Consider the following 14,984-nt stretch of genomic DNA (forward strand, 5'->3'; position numbering starts at 1 on the left):
CATGACTAAAAGAACCCATCAGCTTTTCCCCTAACCCCTACACTTTCTCCAACTTCTCTATTTTTGCCAGTTCCCATTCACCCACATTCCTTCCCATCCTTAGCATTTTCCTTAACTCCTCAATCTTTCACTGGCCCCCATATCCATTTAGCTGCTCCAACCTGTCAATTTCACATTTGGACAATCTGGTGAATATGCCTCCTTCCTTCCAGTATCGGTGCACATCCATCCCTCAAGTGTCTTCCCACTGGGTTACCAAAATGAATTTCCTGAAGTGAGGGTCTGACAGTAAGTAGCACTCTTCTAAATAAAATGAAGTAGCTCCCTGTTGCTTCTAGGATCAAAGATAAAATCCTCCCTTTGGCTTTTACATCCCCTAGTAACTTGGTCCCCTCCTACCTTTGCTCCTTTTCTCATACCTTACTTCCCTCCATATACTCTATGATCTGGCAACACTGGCCTTCTTTCCATTGCTCCAGTAGGGTTCTCTCCTTTCTAAAGCCTTGGAATTCTTCTCTCTGATTGTCCCCCATGCCTGGAATGCTCTCCCTCTTCATCTGAGTCTTCTGACTGGCTACCCAGGCTTCCTCCAAGTCTTTGCTAAAATCCTGCCTTGTGCTGTATAAACCTTTCTCCTCCTCTCTCTCCCCCAGTGCATGTGCTTTTCCTTTGAAATTACCTCCCAATTACTCTGCATGTATTTTGCACACACTCAGGAGTATGCCCTTCCTTAAAAGAATGTTAGCTCATTGAAGGCAGAAATCCTGATTTTGCCTTTCTTTGTATTTAGCACACAGTGTGATAGCTAGTAATTGCTTAATAAATGCCCATTGGCTGTATTTAAATTCCAGATCAGTGCAGTGATTGTGACATTACTTGGAAAACTCTTCTTTGTCACCAGGATTACACCAGAGTTTTCAACTATATGTCAAACACTTGCACTTGTACTGGATGTGCAGCCTAATGGCAAGCTATGGTCACTTGTGGTCAAACTCTGCTACTGAACATTCTAAATTATCAAGAAAAGGATTCCTCCTCCCCCCCACTTTCTCTTTTCTTTTTACCCCTTTTTTCAGTGAGTTACTCCTTCTTCCTATTTCCTTCCACATTTTATGCCAATGTAAATTTTAAAATCATAGCTAAAACAATGGCCAAACCAAATTTTTAAGTAGTCGATGGAAAAGGTTTTGCTTTTAGGTACAATCCAAGGCAAGAGTTCTGTTTAGATGTTTTTAAACTTAGGGCACAAAAATATCCCATATGCCATTGACCTTCCCCACCCTCTTGCTAAGGTGCAAACTAACCACCTCTTGCCCACCCGAAATCTAGCCTATATAGAAGTTGGTATGTACCCCTTTTTTAAGAATTTTCTCCCAGGTCAGGAGCAGTATTGCTGCACTGTTCCCAGTGTACAAAAGGGAAATTTACCCTGCCCCCTTCCCACACATGTATCTGGCATAAGGTTGAAACTCAGCCCAGAATTGAAGACTGTGTAAGGGAAATCATTGGACAAATGAATCAGGAGGGTAGAACATCAGTAAGAAAAATGGAGCAATGGAGTCAAGCAAATAGCAAGATGGGGCAGGGCGATCTTTCCTGCAGTGCCCCTGGACTGCCCCCCTTGGCCACAGAGGCAAAATAGAAAGTCATAGTTGGATCCCAAGACATCTCGGGTGAGAGTCAGGAAAATAGGTTTGATAAACTGAGGCAAGGGTGGATTTTGCTCTCTTCACTTCAGTATTTGACTGGACTTGCCTGTAAGAGTGTCTGAGGTGGGGTGGTGGGGCTTAATGGCAGTGGTAGGATAGCAAACTAAATGGAGCAAGAAGGAAAGTGTCTTTTATCTCTCTCCTATTTTTCCATCTTTTTTTTTCCCTACTACTTCTGAGCTAGTAAATTGCTCATTTGAGGCCACCCTCATAATTTTCACTCTTACATGAGGGGAAAAAAGAGTTTGGAACACTTTCTGCAGGCTTATGAGATGGCTTAGAGAAAGTAGTTGCCTCTTCAACCCCGCATAGCTATATCCTTCTTTTGTCTTCAGTAATTGGGTATGTTGGAATTATTAAAACCAAGCCAAAGGGAGGCTAGTTAGTTAAAGTGACAATACCTTCCTTAATTAGATTTGGGGTTTGGACAGGGATGGATGACCCTAAGAGATCTATCAAGGGAGCAGCTAGGTGGCTCAGGGGATTGAGTCAAACCTAGAGAGGGAGGTCCTGAGTTCGAATTTGATCTTCGTTGTTTCCTAGTCATGTAATCCTAAGCAAATCACTTAACCCCCATTGTCTAGCCCTTACCTCTCTTCTGCCTTAGAACTAGTACATAGTTTTTACTCTGAGTAAGGGGCTTAAAAATTAAATTTAATTTAAAAGTTCTATGGAAATGTAATGAGTCAGAGTGAATGGTGACTGGAGACATAAGACATTTGATCAGCATGCTTGTTGGCTAGGTTTTAGTTAGCATGGCATGAGGATAGCTGGCAAGTGGTCTGGTGGATTCAAGACTATATAAAATAGAGGGAATTCTCACTAGTTAGAGCCAAGTATCACAAGTGTGGGATCTTTGACTCTGAAAGCTACTAAGCACTTGCTAGTGCAAGAATCTCTGTCAAATGGGCAGAGAGGTGACTGTAAATTTCCTGTAGCTCAATTGATCCCAAGTAAAACTCAATTTCCAAGTTTCAAATTTGTCCATTTCTTATGTTTCTTTTGCACACAATAGTTTACAAGAGATAAAGAACTAAGCTTCATAAGGTCTAAGCCCACTAACATTTTGCTGAATATACATTTCAGTTTATTACCAAAGATGCTAGCTAGGAGAAAGTGGATTCTAAAGAGTTTGAAGAGCGAATCAAACCCTCTTTCTATCAATCAGCAACTTTTAAGTTAATCAATCAAAAACTTAAGTACCCCCTACTTAGTACCTTGCCAATCACTAAGTATGAGAGTTCACAAGTCATTTGCTAGAGTAGGTGACAATTCCAGAGGTTACTGCCCACCCCCTGGGTAGTGCTAGGCAAATTGAAAGTCTGTGATTGGTTCCCATATAGTAGAGAATGTACAGGAAGTGATGTGGAAAAAGGACTATAAAAAGTCCTGAACTTCCTGTCCAAGGAACTTCTCCTTTGGAGTTCTTCTTTGGAGGCTCTACTCCTTGGATCTTCTCCTTTGGACTTCTTCTTTAGACGTTGCCCCTTGGGGCTTTTGGACTTTGACTTCAACTTGGAACTTGGGCCTTTTGACTAGAGTTTTTGGCTTTAGGATTTCGACTTTTAGCTTTGGAGCTTCTTGGAATCAGGGACTTTCTTTTTGGGTTCACTGCTGCCTCAGTGGGCTTAGCTCACAAGGGTTTTTCTGCACTGGGACCTTGCCTGGATCCTGCCTGGCTTGCTGGTGAGTGACTAGGATTCCCACGTGGAGACTGGAACTCTATCAGGGAGCAAGCTTCATTTCACCAGATTAGCATTTAGGGCAGACTAGGCAGTCTCCTTACCTCTTTCCCTTCCACATTTCCCTCTTTTTACTAACATTCCAGTTAAACAAAATTGCTAAAAGCTGCTAATACTTTTCCTGACTTAAGGGATAATAATCAAAGACCACTTTTTTATAACTCTCTTATTTAGTCAAAATCCAAATTTAACCATTATAAGAATATAGGGCAGTGATGGCAGACCTATGGCATGGGTGCCAAAGATGGCATGCAGAGCATTCTCTGTGGGCATGTGGCCGCCCTCCCCACCCCCAGAGTTAGTTACTAGAAAGGCAGAGCGACTTGGAGGACCTACTCCCCTCCCCCTTTCCTACTCCCTCATCCTTCCATCCAGCAGTCCAATGGGAATGCTTTCTCCCTCCCTTGTGTGGGGGTAAAGGAGAGGGGCATACCCAGCATGTGGGGAGGTCTGTGGGGTGGAATAGGGGCAGAGTCCAGCACTCCATCTCTACAAGGTTCTCCATCACTGTTATAAGGTGACTTTCTTTTTTTTTTTCAAAAGAAGTATCCACCTGACAATAAGTCCTAGAGGAAAAAAGTCATGTTGCCTAAAAATAGATGGTAAAGGTCCCAAGAGCTCAATCTGTGCAAACTTCACACTCTTGCCTCTTGAATTTCTGATTCTATAGATATTAGAGGTGCATCATCTTAACCTCTCAGCCTGGCATTCACAACCCATAATATGAGTAAAAAATGTTCTGGGGGAAGTTGAATGTAAATAACTTGGAGTTCTTAACAATTCAATTGTTCCCAGTATAAAATCTATCCTCCTGCTTCCCCATTATACACACTGGTCTCATGAAGACCAGATAGACCCTTCAATGAGAGGGAAAGGAAGGAGAGGAGAAATAAACATTTTCTAAGTACCCACATTGTGCCAGACACTATGCTCAGGTTTTACAATATTGTCTCATTTGATCTTCATAACATCCTTGGGAAATAGTTTCTATTAATATCCCAATTTACATTTGAGGAAATTGAGGCAGACAAGTTAAATGATTTGCCCAGGGTAGCACAGTTAGTATCTGAAGCTGAATTTAAATTTGTCCTCCTGATTCTAAGCCTAGTGCTCTATCACTGCACCATCTTACTTCTCTGAGAGATGATCATTACTTCTGAAAAATTCAACTAAAAGAAGTCTGAAGAGCTATTAAATGTCTACTATGGACAGAACAAGGGGCTAGATGCTGAGGAACTAGGAAATTTATGGAAGATGTAGCTCCTGTTGTCATAGACCCCATAGTCTAGCATAAAGAAGAGTTCCATGAATAAGCTTTTCACTTACCCACATAAAAACTGATGTATATTAATGAAAAACTGAGCATTCCTTCAGTGATATCATCAGAAAATATATTCCTCAGCCATAATTGGAAAGCTTTGTACATTACAAATCCAAAAAGAGAACTTCCAACAAATTTTATCAGAATGTCACTCAAAATAATAATACCTGCAGAAAATGAGAATAGAAAGATAGACAGTTTCAATCTCTCTTCCCAAATATGAATCCGATTCTGAGGCTGCCCAAATTTCTTATCTGGAAATGATTTTTGGATGAGGAAAAAGAGAGATTAATAAAACAACTTTTGCACAATATTCCACCACAAATAGGAAGATAGATCATATTTCTGGATGCTGCAAAAGATGTTTAAAAATCACCACCATTATAATATAAGCATAAATATGTCTATCGCCATAGGAGAGACCCTTGAGAAAGAAATTGATTGGGAAGCAGAAAGAGTTAGTCATAGTTAAGAACAAACAAACAAACTAACTAAAAACGTCTGGAGACTGTGGCCTCTCAGGCTTTATAAATTCAATCCAACTCAAGAGCATTTAGCCAATCACGGTCCTGGCAGGGGCTTACAGGTGCTTGCTTGTCCTTTGATTATTTGAAGCCATCCTAAAGAGTACTAAACTAATCCGTTTTTCCCTACTCTTCGTATTGCTTTGTCAAGAGATCAGCCTATGGTTAATCTAAGTCTGTGATTGGCAGATAAATTATGAAGAGGCATCTATTCAAGCCTTCCTTTGCTCCAGGTGCCATGGTAAGCACTGAGACTACAAATAGAAGCCCAAGAGTCACAGAGTTAAAAACAGAGCCTACTCTCAGTAACTTGAGTAGTTATAGCTTTCTGGAGCAGTTTTCACCTTTTTTTGTCACCTCCTCCAAGATTAGCGTAGTTCCGGCACTCGGCTAGCTAATGGTGAGTGATTGCTCGAGTCCTGAGTCTGAGGACAATTCTAGATTCTAATTAAGTGTGCATGTCTGCGTGTGCATGTGTGCATGCAGAGAGCACATAAAGAGGACACTAAGAGGGGATACACAGAAAAGGGACCAGTGTGGGAGACCAGAGAAGAGACAATCCTGGAAAGTCAGAAGTAGAGCCTGCAGAGGATGTGGGGAATATTGACCAAACCCAGGACGGAGCCAAGGGGTAGCGAGAATTTCCAGGGGGAGAGGGCCAGCTGAGCATGGCGGAGAAGGCATCTATCCCAGGCAGAAGGCTGCTAGAACGCAGCAGAGAAAGAGGTGTAGAGACCCAGAACTGGAACTCGGAGGAATTGAAGAAATGAACGTGACTGACTTGAATTCTTTCTTAAAGTGGAGCCCTGCAACTGAATGATGGTAGTGCCAGGAGAGAGAAGGAGTATTCAAGAAAAATCAATGGGTCTTGGTGCCATTTTGGATATAGTAGTTCAGGAGGAGATAACAAGGAGTTAAGGATGATACCTAACTAGCAAGCCTAGCAGGAGGAGGAAGTCAAGGGGGAAAAAAATATCGGGTTCATACCTAACTTTGTAGAAATCTCTTTATGATGATTGTTGGCAATCTGTAAAGTGATCTTGAAAGTATTTTCAGCTAAAGCAGCCATGAATACGCATTCACCTTTAATTAAGTGTGTGAGGCCCTTCGAAAGACCTGTGAAAAAAAGAAATTGATTTTAAAAGTAGCATTAAGTAAAGAGACGTGTAATTATCAATAAACTGCAGTCTGACTGCCACTTGCATGGCATATTAATCTTTCTGGCTTCATAGCCCCACAGACCCACCTGAACAAAAAGTCATTTCAAGAGAACACGGTCAGTTGTGTGGAAAATTAAATGCAGTCCAATAAGTATGCTAAGGTTAACGGCATTCATGAGTCATTCACTTGATTTATGGTTGTTTTTCATAAAAGTTACAACCTAAAACTATCATATCCTGAAATTATATCATGTTTAAAAGCATAGAAATATTTGCCTGGAGCAAAATAAACCTATATAGCAATTGAAGTAATCAAACTCTCAGGTCACAGTGCATGGTTTTCATTACATTTTTGTATCAGACTAGGGGTTCAAAGACCCGAATTTGAATCCTGAGCTTACCGCTGACTAGATATATGACTCTTCATAATAATATAAATTTACCCGTAGTAGTAACAGTAATAATAAATGCATGACTCTGAATAGTAATACATTCATCACTCGATATATCCTGGTTCACTTATCATGGCGTCACTGTATCATGGATTTTTTTAAAAAATCTAATTCTGTATTGCAGAGTTTACACTATAGAGGGGGATTTTGCAGATAAACACTGTACTGTACACAAGGGAAATGGAGTATGCCACTACCACTTGTGCAAGTTTGCCAACATGAGATTGTACACAGCACATGATTGGCTGATGGAATGAAAGGAGACCAACCACAGTGCTCTGTTCTGTGTCCTGGGTGCTGATTGGCTCAGTGTCTATAAGTGTGGGAAAGGTTTATAAGAGAATGGGAAGGGGACTTCCGGTTAAGATGGCGGCTTAGAGAAAGCTAAAGCTCAGATCTCCGGAAAACCCTTCCCGACCAATCTCAAACGATAAGCTCCTAAGGCGCCGAAATTCAAAACGATCAACAGCACAGACCCTGGGAACCCTCCTCCTGGACCTGGACCCGGTTCAAAAGGTACGGCTCCCCTTAAAAGCCAGAACCCGAGATCACTCGGACCTCAGGGGTAGGAGCGCAGAGTCCAAGGCTCCCGGAAGCCGCAGCCCGGCTGGGCTCAGAGAGCAGAACCCTCAGGGCCTTCTACAGTCCCGGTGAAAGTTACTGCCTGGGGCTTCCGCTGCAGAGAGCTGGTCAACAGCAACCCTCAGGGCGGGCAAGACAGCCTCACGGGCTGGATCCTGCTATCCAAGTCTCAGTGAAAGTCCTTGCCCGGAGCTTGGGAAAGCTGCAGCCCATCCCCCCGCAGGCCTATGAAACAGCCTCACGGCCAGCGATTCTGAAGGCAACTTCCGGAAAGCCAGCCGGGGGGAGAGTGTGGCCTCGTGGTCCGACCCTTCCATTCCAGTTCCAGTGAGGCATATTCAGTTTAACCCAGGGAAAGCCCATAGAACTATCTGCCCAGGACTAAAGCCTCTGAACACCAGAAAGAGACAAGAAAAACTAATCCTCCACATTCAGAAATGGCAAACTCCACAGAACCACAGAAGCCCCAAAATACCAAGAAAAATAAGAAGAAAGGGGCGACTTTGGACACATTCTATGGAGCCAAAATACAAAATACAGAGCAGACAGAAGATAATATAAAAGAAAATGCTCCAAAACCTTCCAAAGGAAATGGAAACTCTCCACAAACCTATGAAGAATTTGAATCAGAAATGACCAAAAAGATGGAAGCCTTCTGGGAGGAAAAGTTGGAAATAATGCAAAAGAAATTCACGCATCTACAAAACCAGTTTGACCAAACTGTAAAAGAAAACCAGGCTTTAAAGGCCAGAATCAGGCAGCTGGAAGACAACGATCGTGTAAAAGAGCAAGAATCAATAAAGCAAAGCCAAAATACCAAGAAATTAGAAGAGAACATAAAATATCTCACCGACAAGGTGATAGATCTGGAAAATAGGGGGAGAAGGGATAATTTAAGAATAATTGGACTCCCAGATAAGCCAGAAATAAACACCAAACTGGACATGGTGATACAAGATATAATCAAAGAAAATTGCCCAGAGATTCTAGAACAAGGGGGCAATACAGCCACTGACAGAGCTCACAGAACACCTTCTACACTAAACCCCCAAAAGACAACTCCCAGGAATGTAATTGCCAAATTCCAAAGCTATCAAACAAAAGAAAAAATCCTACAGGAAGCCAGAAAAAGACAATTTAGATATAAAGGAATGCCAATCAGGGTCACCCAAGACCTTGCAAGTTCTACTCTGAATGATCGTAAGGCATGGAACATGATCTTCAGAAAGGCAAGAGAGCTGGGTCTCCAACCAAGAATCAGCTACCCAGCAAAACTGACTATATACTTCCAAGGGAAAGTATGGGCATTCAACAAAATAGAAGACTTCCAACTTTTTGCAAAGAAAAGACCAGAGCTCTGTGGAAAGTTTGATACCGAAAATCAAAGAGCAAGGAATACCTGAAAAGGTAAATATTAAGGAAAGGGGAAAATGTTATCTTCTTCTTTTACTCAAACTCTCTTCTATAAGGACTACATTTATATCAACCTATGTATACTAACATGTGGGGAAAATGTAATGTATAAATAGGGGGTAAAGAAAGACCAAATAGAATAATCATTCTCACACAAAGATTCACATGGGAAGGGGAGGGGAAGAAAACTCCTATAAGAAGGAGAGGAAGAGGGGGGGGGGTTACTTAAACCTCAATCTCAGGGAAATCAGCTCTGAGAGGGAAAAACATCCAGATCCATTGGGATCTTGAATTCTATCTTACCCAACAAGGGTAAGGAGAAGGGAAAACCAAGGGGGGGAGGGGGAGAGGGAGAACAAAAAGGGAGGGAAAGAGAGGGGGGAGGGGGAGGGAACAAAAAGGAAGGGACTAAAAAGGGAAACATCAAGGGAGGGGACAAGGGGGACTGTTTCAAAGTAAATCACTGGACTAAAAGGTAGAGCCGAAGAAGAAAAGGTTAGAATTAGGGAAGGCAATCAAAATGCCAGGGAGTCCACAAATGACAATCATAACTTTGAACGTGAATGGGATGAACTCACCCATAAAACGTAGACAAATAGCAGAATGGATTAGAATCCAAAACCCTACCATATGTTGTCTTCAAGAAACACACATGAGGCGGGTTGACACCCACAAGGTCAGAATTAAAGGATGGAGTAAGACCTTCTGGGCTTCAACTGATAGAAAGAAGGCAGGAGTGGTAATCATGATATCTGATAAAGCCAATGCAAAAATAGACCTGATCAAAAGGGATAGGGAAGGTAATTATATTTTGTTAAAAGGGACTATAGACAATGAGGAAATATCATTAATCAATATGTATGCACCAAATAATATAGCACCCAAATTTCTAATGGAGAAACTAGGAGAATTGAAGGAAGAAATAGACAATAAAACCATACTAGTGGGAGACTTAAACCAACCATTATCAAATTTAGATAAATCAAATCAAAAAATAAATAAGAAAGAGGTAAAAGAAATGAATGAAATCTTAGAAAAATTAGAATTAATAGACATATGGAGAAAAATAAATAGGGATAAAAAGGAATACACCTTCTTCTCAGCACCACATGGCACATTCACAAAAATTGACCATACATTAGGTCACAGAAACATAGCACACAAATGCAGAAAAGCAGAAATAATGAATGCAGCCTTCTCAGATCACAAGGCAATAAAAATAATGATTAGTAATGGTACATGGAAAACCAAATCTAAAACCAATTGGAAATTAAACAATATGATACTCCAAAACCGTTTAGTTAAAGAAGAAATCATAGAAACAATTAATAATTTCATCGAGGAAAATGACAATGGCGAAACATCCTTCCAAACCTTTTGGGATGCAGCCAAAGCGGTAATCAGAGGTAAATTCATATCCCTGAATGCTTATATTAACAAACAAGGGAGAGCAGAGATCAATCAATTGGAAATGCAAATGAAAAAACTGGAAAGCGATCAAATTAAAAACCCCCAGCAGAAAACCAAATTAGAAATCCTAAAAATTAAGGGAGAAATTAATAAAATCGAAAGTGATAGAACTATTGATTTAATAAATGAGACAAGAAGCTGGTACTTTGAAAAAACAAACAAAATAGACAAGGTACTGGTCAATCTAGTTAAAAAAAGGAAGGAAGAAAAGCAAATTCACAGCATTAAAGATGAAAAGGGGGACAGCACCTCCAATGAGGAGGAAATTAAGGCAATCATTAGAAATTACTTTGCCCAATTATATGGCAATAAATACACCAATTTAGGAGAAATGGATGAATATATACAAAAATACAAACTGCCTAGACTAACAGAAGAGGAAATAGAATTCCTAAATAATCCCATATCAGAAATTGAAATCCAACAAGCCATCAAAGAACTTCCTAAGAAAAAGTCCCCAGGGCCTGATGGATTCACCTGTGAATTCTATCAAACATTCAGAGAACAGTTAATCCCAATACTATGCAAACTATTTGACATAATAAGCAAAGAGGGAGTTCTACCAAACTCCTTTTACGACACAAACATGGTACTGATTCCAAAACCAGGCAGGTCAAAAACAGAGAAAGAAAACTATAGGCCAATCTCCCTAATGAATATAGATGCAAAAATCTTAAATAGGATACTAGCAAAAAGACTCCAGCAAGTGATCAGAAGGATCATTCACCATGATCAAGTAGGATTCATACCAGGGATGCAGGGCTGGTTCAACATTAGGAAAACCATCCACATAATTGACCACATCAACAAGCAAACTAGCAAGAATCACATGATTATTTCAATAGATGCAGAAAAAGCCTTTGATAAAATACAACACCCATTCCTATTAAAAACACTAGAAAGCATAGGAATAGAAGGGTCATTCCTAAAAATAATAAACAGTATATATCTAAAACCAACAGCTAATATCATCTGCAATGGGGATAAACTAGATGCATTCCCAATAAGATCAGGAGTGAAACAAGGATGCCCATTATCACCTCTACTATTTGACATTGTACTAGAAACACTAGCAGTAGCAATTAGAGAAGATAAAGGAATTGAAGGCATCAAAATAGGCAAGGAGGAGACCAAGTTATCACTCTTTGCGGATGACATGATGGTCTACTTAAAGAATCCTAGAGATTCAACCAAAAAGCTAATTGAAATAATCAACAACTTTAGCAAAGTTGCAGGATACAAAATAAACCCACATAAATCATCAGCTTTTCTATATATCTCCAACACAGCTCAGCAGCAAGAACTAGAAAGAGAAATCCCATTCAAAATCACCTTAGACAAAATAAAATACCTAGGAATCTACCTCCCAAGACAAACACAGGAACTATATGAACACAACTACAAAACACTCGCCACACAACTAAAACTAGACTTGAACAAATGGAAAAACATTAACTGCTCATGGATAGGACGAGCCAATATAATAAAAATGACCATCCTACCCAAACTTATTTATCTATTTAGTGCCATACCCATTGAACTACCAAAATACTTCTTCACTGATTTAGAAAAAACCATAACAAAGTTCATTTGGAAGAACAAAAGATCAAGGATATCCAGGGAAATAATGAAAAAAAACACATATGATGGGGGCCTTGCAGTCCCTGACCTAAAACTATATTACAAAGCAGCAGTCATCAAAACAATTTGGTACTGGCTAAGAAACAGAAAGGAAGATCAGTGGAATAGACTGGGGGAAAGCGACCTCAGCAAGACAGTATACGATAAACCCAAAGATCCCAGCTTTTGGGACAAAAATCCACTATTCGATAAAAACTGCTGGGAAAATTGGAAGACAGTGTGGGAGAGACTAGGAATAGATCAACACATCACACCCTACACCAAGATAAATTCAAAATGGGTGAGTGACTTAAACATAAAGAAGGAAACCATAAGTAAATTGGGTAAACACAGAATAGTATACATGTCAGACCTTTGGGAGGGGAAAGGCTTTAAAACCAAGCAAGATATAGAAAGAATCACAAAATGTAAAATAAATAATTTTGACTACATCAAACTAAAAAGCTTTTGTACAAACAAAACCAATATAACTAAAATCAGAAGGGAAACAACAAATTGGGAAAAAATCTTCATAGAAACCTCTGACAAAGGTTTAATTACTCATATTTATAAAGAGCTAAATCAATTGTACACAAAATCAAGCCATTCTCCAATTGATAAATGGGCAAGGGAAATGGATAGGCAGTTCTCAGATAAAGAAATCAAAACTATTAACAAGCACATGAAGAAGTGTTCTACATCTCTTATAATCAGAGAGATGCAAATCAAAACAACTCTGAGGTATCACCTCACACCTAGCAGATTGGCTAACATAACAGCAAAGGAAAGTAATGAATGCTGGAGGGGATGTGGCAAAATAGGGACATTAATTCATTGCTGGTGGAGCTGTGAACTGATCCAACCATTCTGGAGGGCAATTTGGAACTATGCCCAAAGGGTGCTAAAAGAATATCTACCCTTTGACCCAGCCATAGCACTGCTGGGTCTGTACCCCAAAGAGATAATGGACACAAAGACTTGTACAAAAATATTCATAGCTGCGCTCTTTGTGGTGGCCCAAAACTGGAAAATGAGGGGATGCCCATCAATTGGGGAATGGCTGAACAAACTGTGGTATATGTTGGTGATGGAGTACTATTGTGCTAAAAGGAATAATAAAGTGGAGAAGTTCCATGGAGACTGGAACAACCTCCAGGAAGTGATGCAGAGCGAGAGGAGCAGAACCAGGAGAACATTGTACACAGAGACAAACACACTGTGGTATCATCGAATGTAATGGACTTCTCCATTGGTGGTGGTGTAATGTCCCTGAACAAGTTGCAGGGATCCAGGAGGAAAAAAACACCATTCATAAGCAAAGGATAAACTATGGGAGTGGAAACACCGAGAAAAAGCAACTGCCTGAATACAGAGGTTGAGGGGACATGACAGAGGATAGACTTTAAATGAACACTCTAATGCAAATACTAACAACAAAGCAATGGGTTCAAATCAAGAAAACATCTAATGCCCAGTGGACTTACGCGTCGGCTATGGGGGATGGGGGGAGGAAAAGAAAATGATCTATGTCTTTAACGAATAATGCTTGGAAATGACCAAATAAAATATATTAAAAAAAAAAAGAGAATGGGAAGGGTTTATAAAGTCTTAAAATATATTTAATAATAAAATAAATATAACGCCACTGCTTTGTAGAGTTTCACCTATCACGGTGATCTGGAACATAATTCCTATGATAGGTGAAAGATTACTGTATTTTGTTACTATTAATCATAAATATATTACTTAATGACTCAGAAATATTAATTTATTCTTAACTATAATATAAATGTATGATTTAATTTTTCTGAACCTTAGGTTCCTTGACTTTAAAATGGGAATGAGTAGCTTTGCCCTGTCTGCTTTGTAGATCTGCAGTGAAACATAGGAGTGTGCTTTTTAAACTAGGAAGCACTATGCAAGTGATATTTTTTAATGGTAGTCTAAAAGGATGTGTTAACTAAAAGTTTTCTGAAAACCAATCGGTAGGGATGACTGGGTGGCTTATTTTATAGAAAACCAGGTCTGAAGATGGGAGGTTCTGGGTTCAAACTTGACCACTCACACTTTCTAACTGTGTGACCCTGGGCAAGTCACTTAACCCCTATTGCCTAGCCCTTTAACCATTCTTCTGCCTTGGAACTTATACTTAGTATCAATTCTAAGGCAGGAGTTAAGAATTGAAAAAAAAAAAAAAGAAAATCAATCTGTTGAGCCAAAAGACATTTTTAGAATAATCTCTTCTACCTTAGAACTGGCTGGTAGAAGTTTCAACCTATTCATGAGATACCGACACCAACACCTCCTCTTCCCATCCCCTGGTTCATTGAAAAGCCAAGCTCTGCCCAGCACAGAATGTCAGTAACCAAGAGAGCTGGGTAAGAAAGGAGAAAAATGTGACCTACCGAGATTCTTGATAGCAGTCGTAGTGAGCATGGGATCTGTACAAACAATGATGATTGCAAACAGCATCCGTGTAATGCCTTTCAAAAGTAGCTTATTCACAGAGAACAGGTACCAGTCAACTAAGGCGTAATTCAGGAAAAAGCCTGGGACTGTAAGAAATATTATCTGTGGAGATGTTTCAAAAGATCAAGAACTCAGACCATCTGTATTTATTGTCTTCTATTTTACTCTTATAAAAGTAGAAACACAGTTAAGCAAAATGGCATGATAGAGAGGGGATCCCTGAGTCAGGGCCCCCCTGTACCTCCAGGCAACTCTAGAACTTCAGAAGGCCCTCAGTTGCTGGTCCCCAGATTTAATTTTTTCTGAGTCAATGGAAAGCACTTCCTTTTTACCTTTGCCTACTGGGAGAATCCATCATGTCCTTCGCATGCTCAAATGCTACCTCTTAAAAGAAGTTTTCATTGACACTAGTTTTCCCCTCATTCCAAGCAGCTAGACCGCCCCTTGTTCTCTTTATTGTTTGGCTACATACATATTTGATATTCATCAATGTTTATACAAGTTGGTTTCCTTCACTAGAAT

At 40.0% G+C, this 14,984-nt stretch overlaps 1 protein-coding gene across 3 annotated transcripts in view; it reads right to left on the reverse strand.

Moving 5' to 3' along the window:
• SLC9C1 (solute carrier family 9 member C1) overlaps positions 1–14,984 on the reverse strand; it is a 98,990-nt gene that overhangs the window by 59,310 nt on the left and 24,696 nt on the right. For all 3 annotated transcript variants that reach the window (XM_056793456.1, XM_007493665.3, XM_007493663.3), the window contains 3 exons: positions 14,399–14,564; positions 6,284–6,412; positions 4,778–4,939 (listed from right to left, as the gene is read on the reverse strand). In XM_056793456.1, coding sequence (XP_056649434.1) covers positions 4,778–4,939; positions 6,284–6,412; positions 14,399–14,564 — 457 coding nt within the window. The remainder of the gene's footprint in view (positions 1–4,777; positions 4,940–6,283; positions 6,413–14,398; positions 14,565–14,984) is intronic.

Source organism: Monodelphis domestica, chromosome 4, assembly GCF_027887165.1.
Source record: "Monodelphis domestica isolate mMonDom1 chromosome 4, mMonDom1.pri, whole genome shotgun sequence".
Lineage (NCBI taxonomy): Eukaryota > Metazoa > Chordata > Mammalia > Didelphimorphia > Didelphidae > Monodelphis > Monodelphis domestica.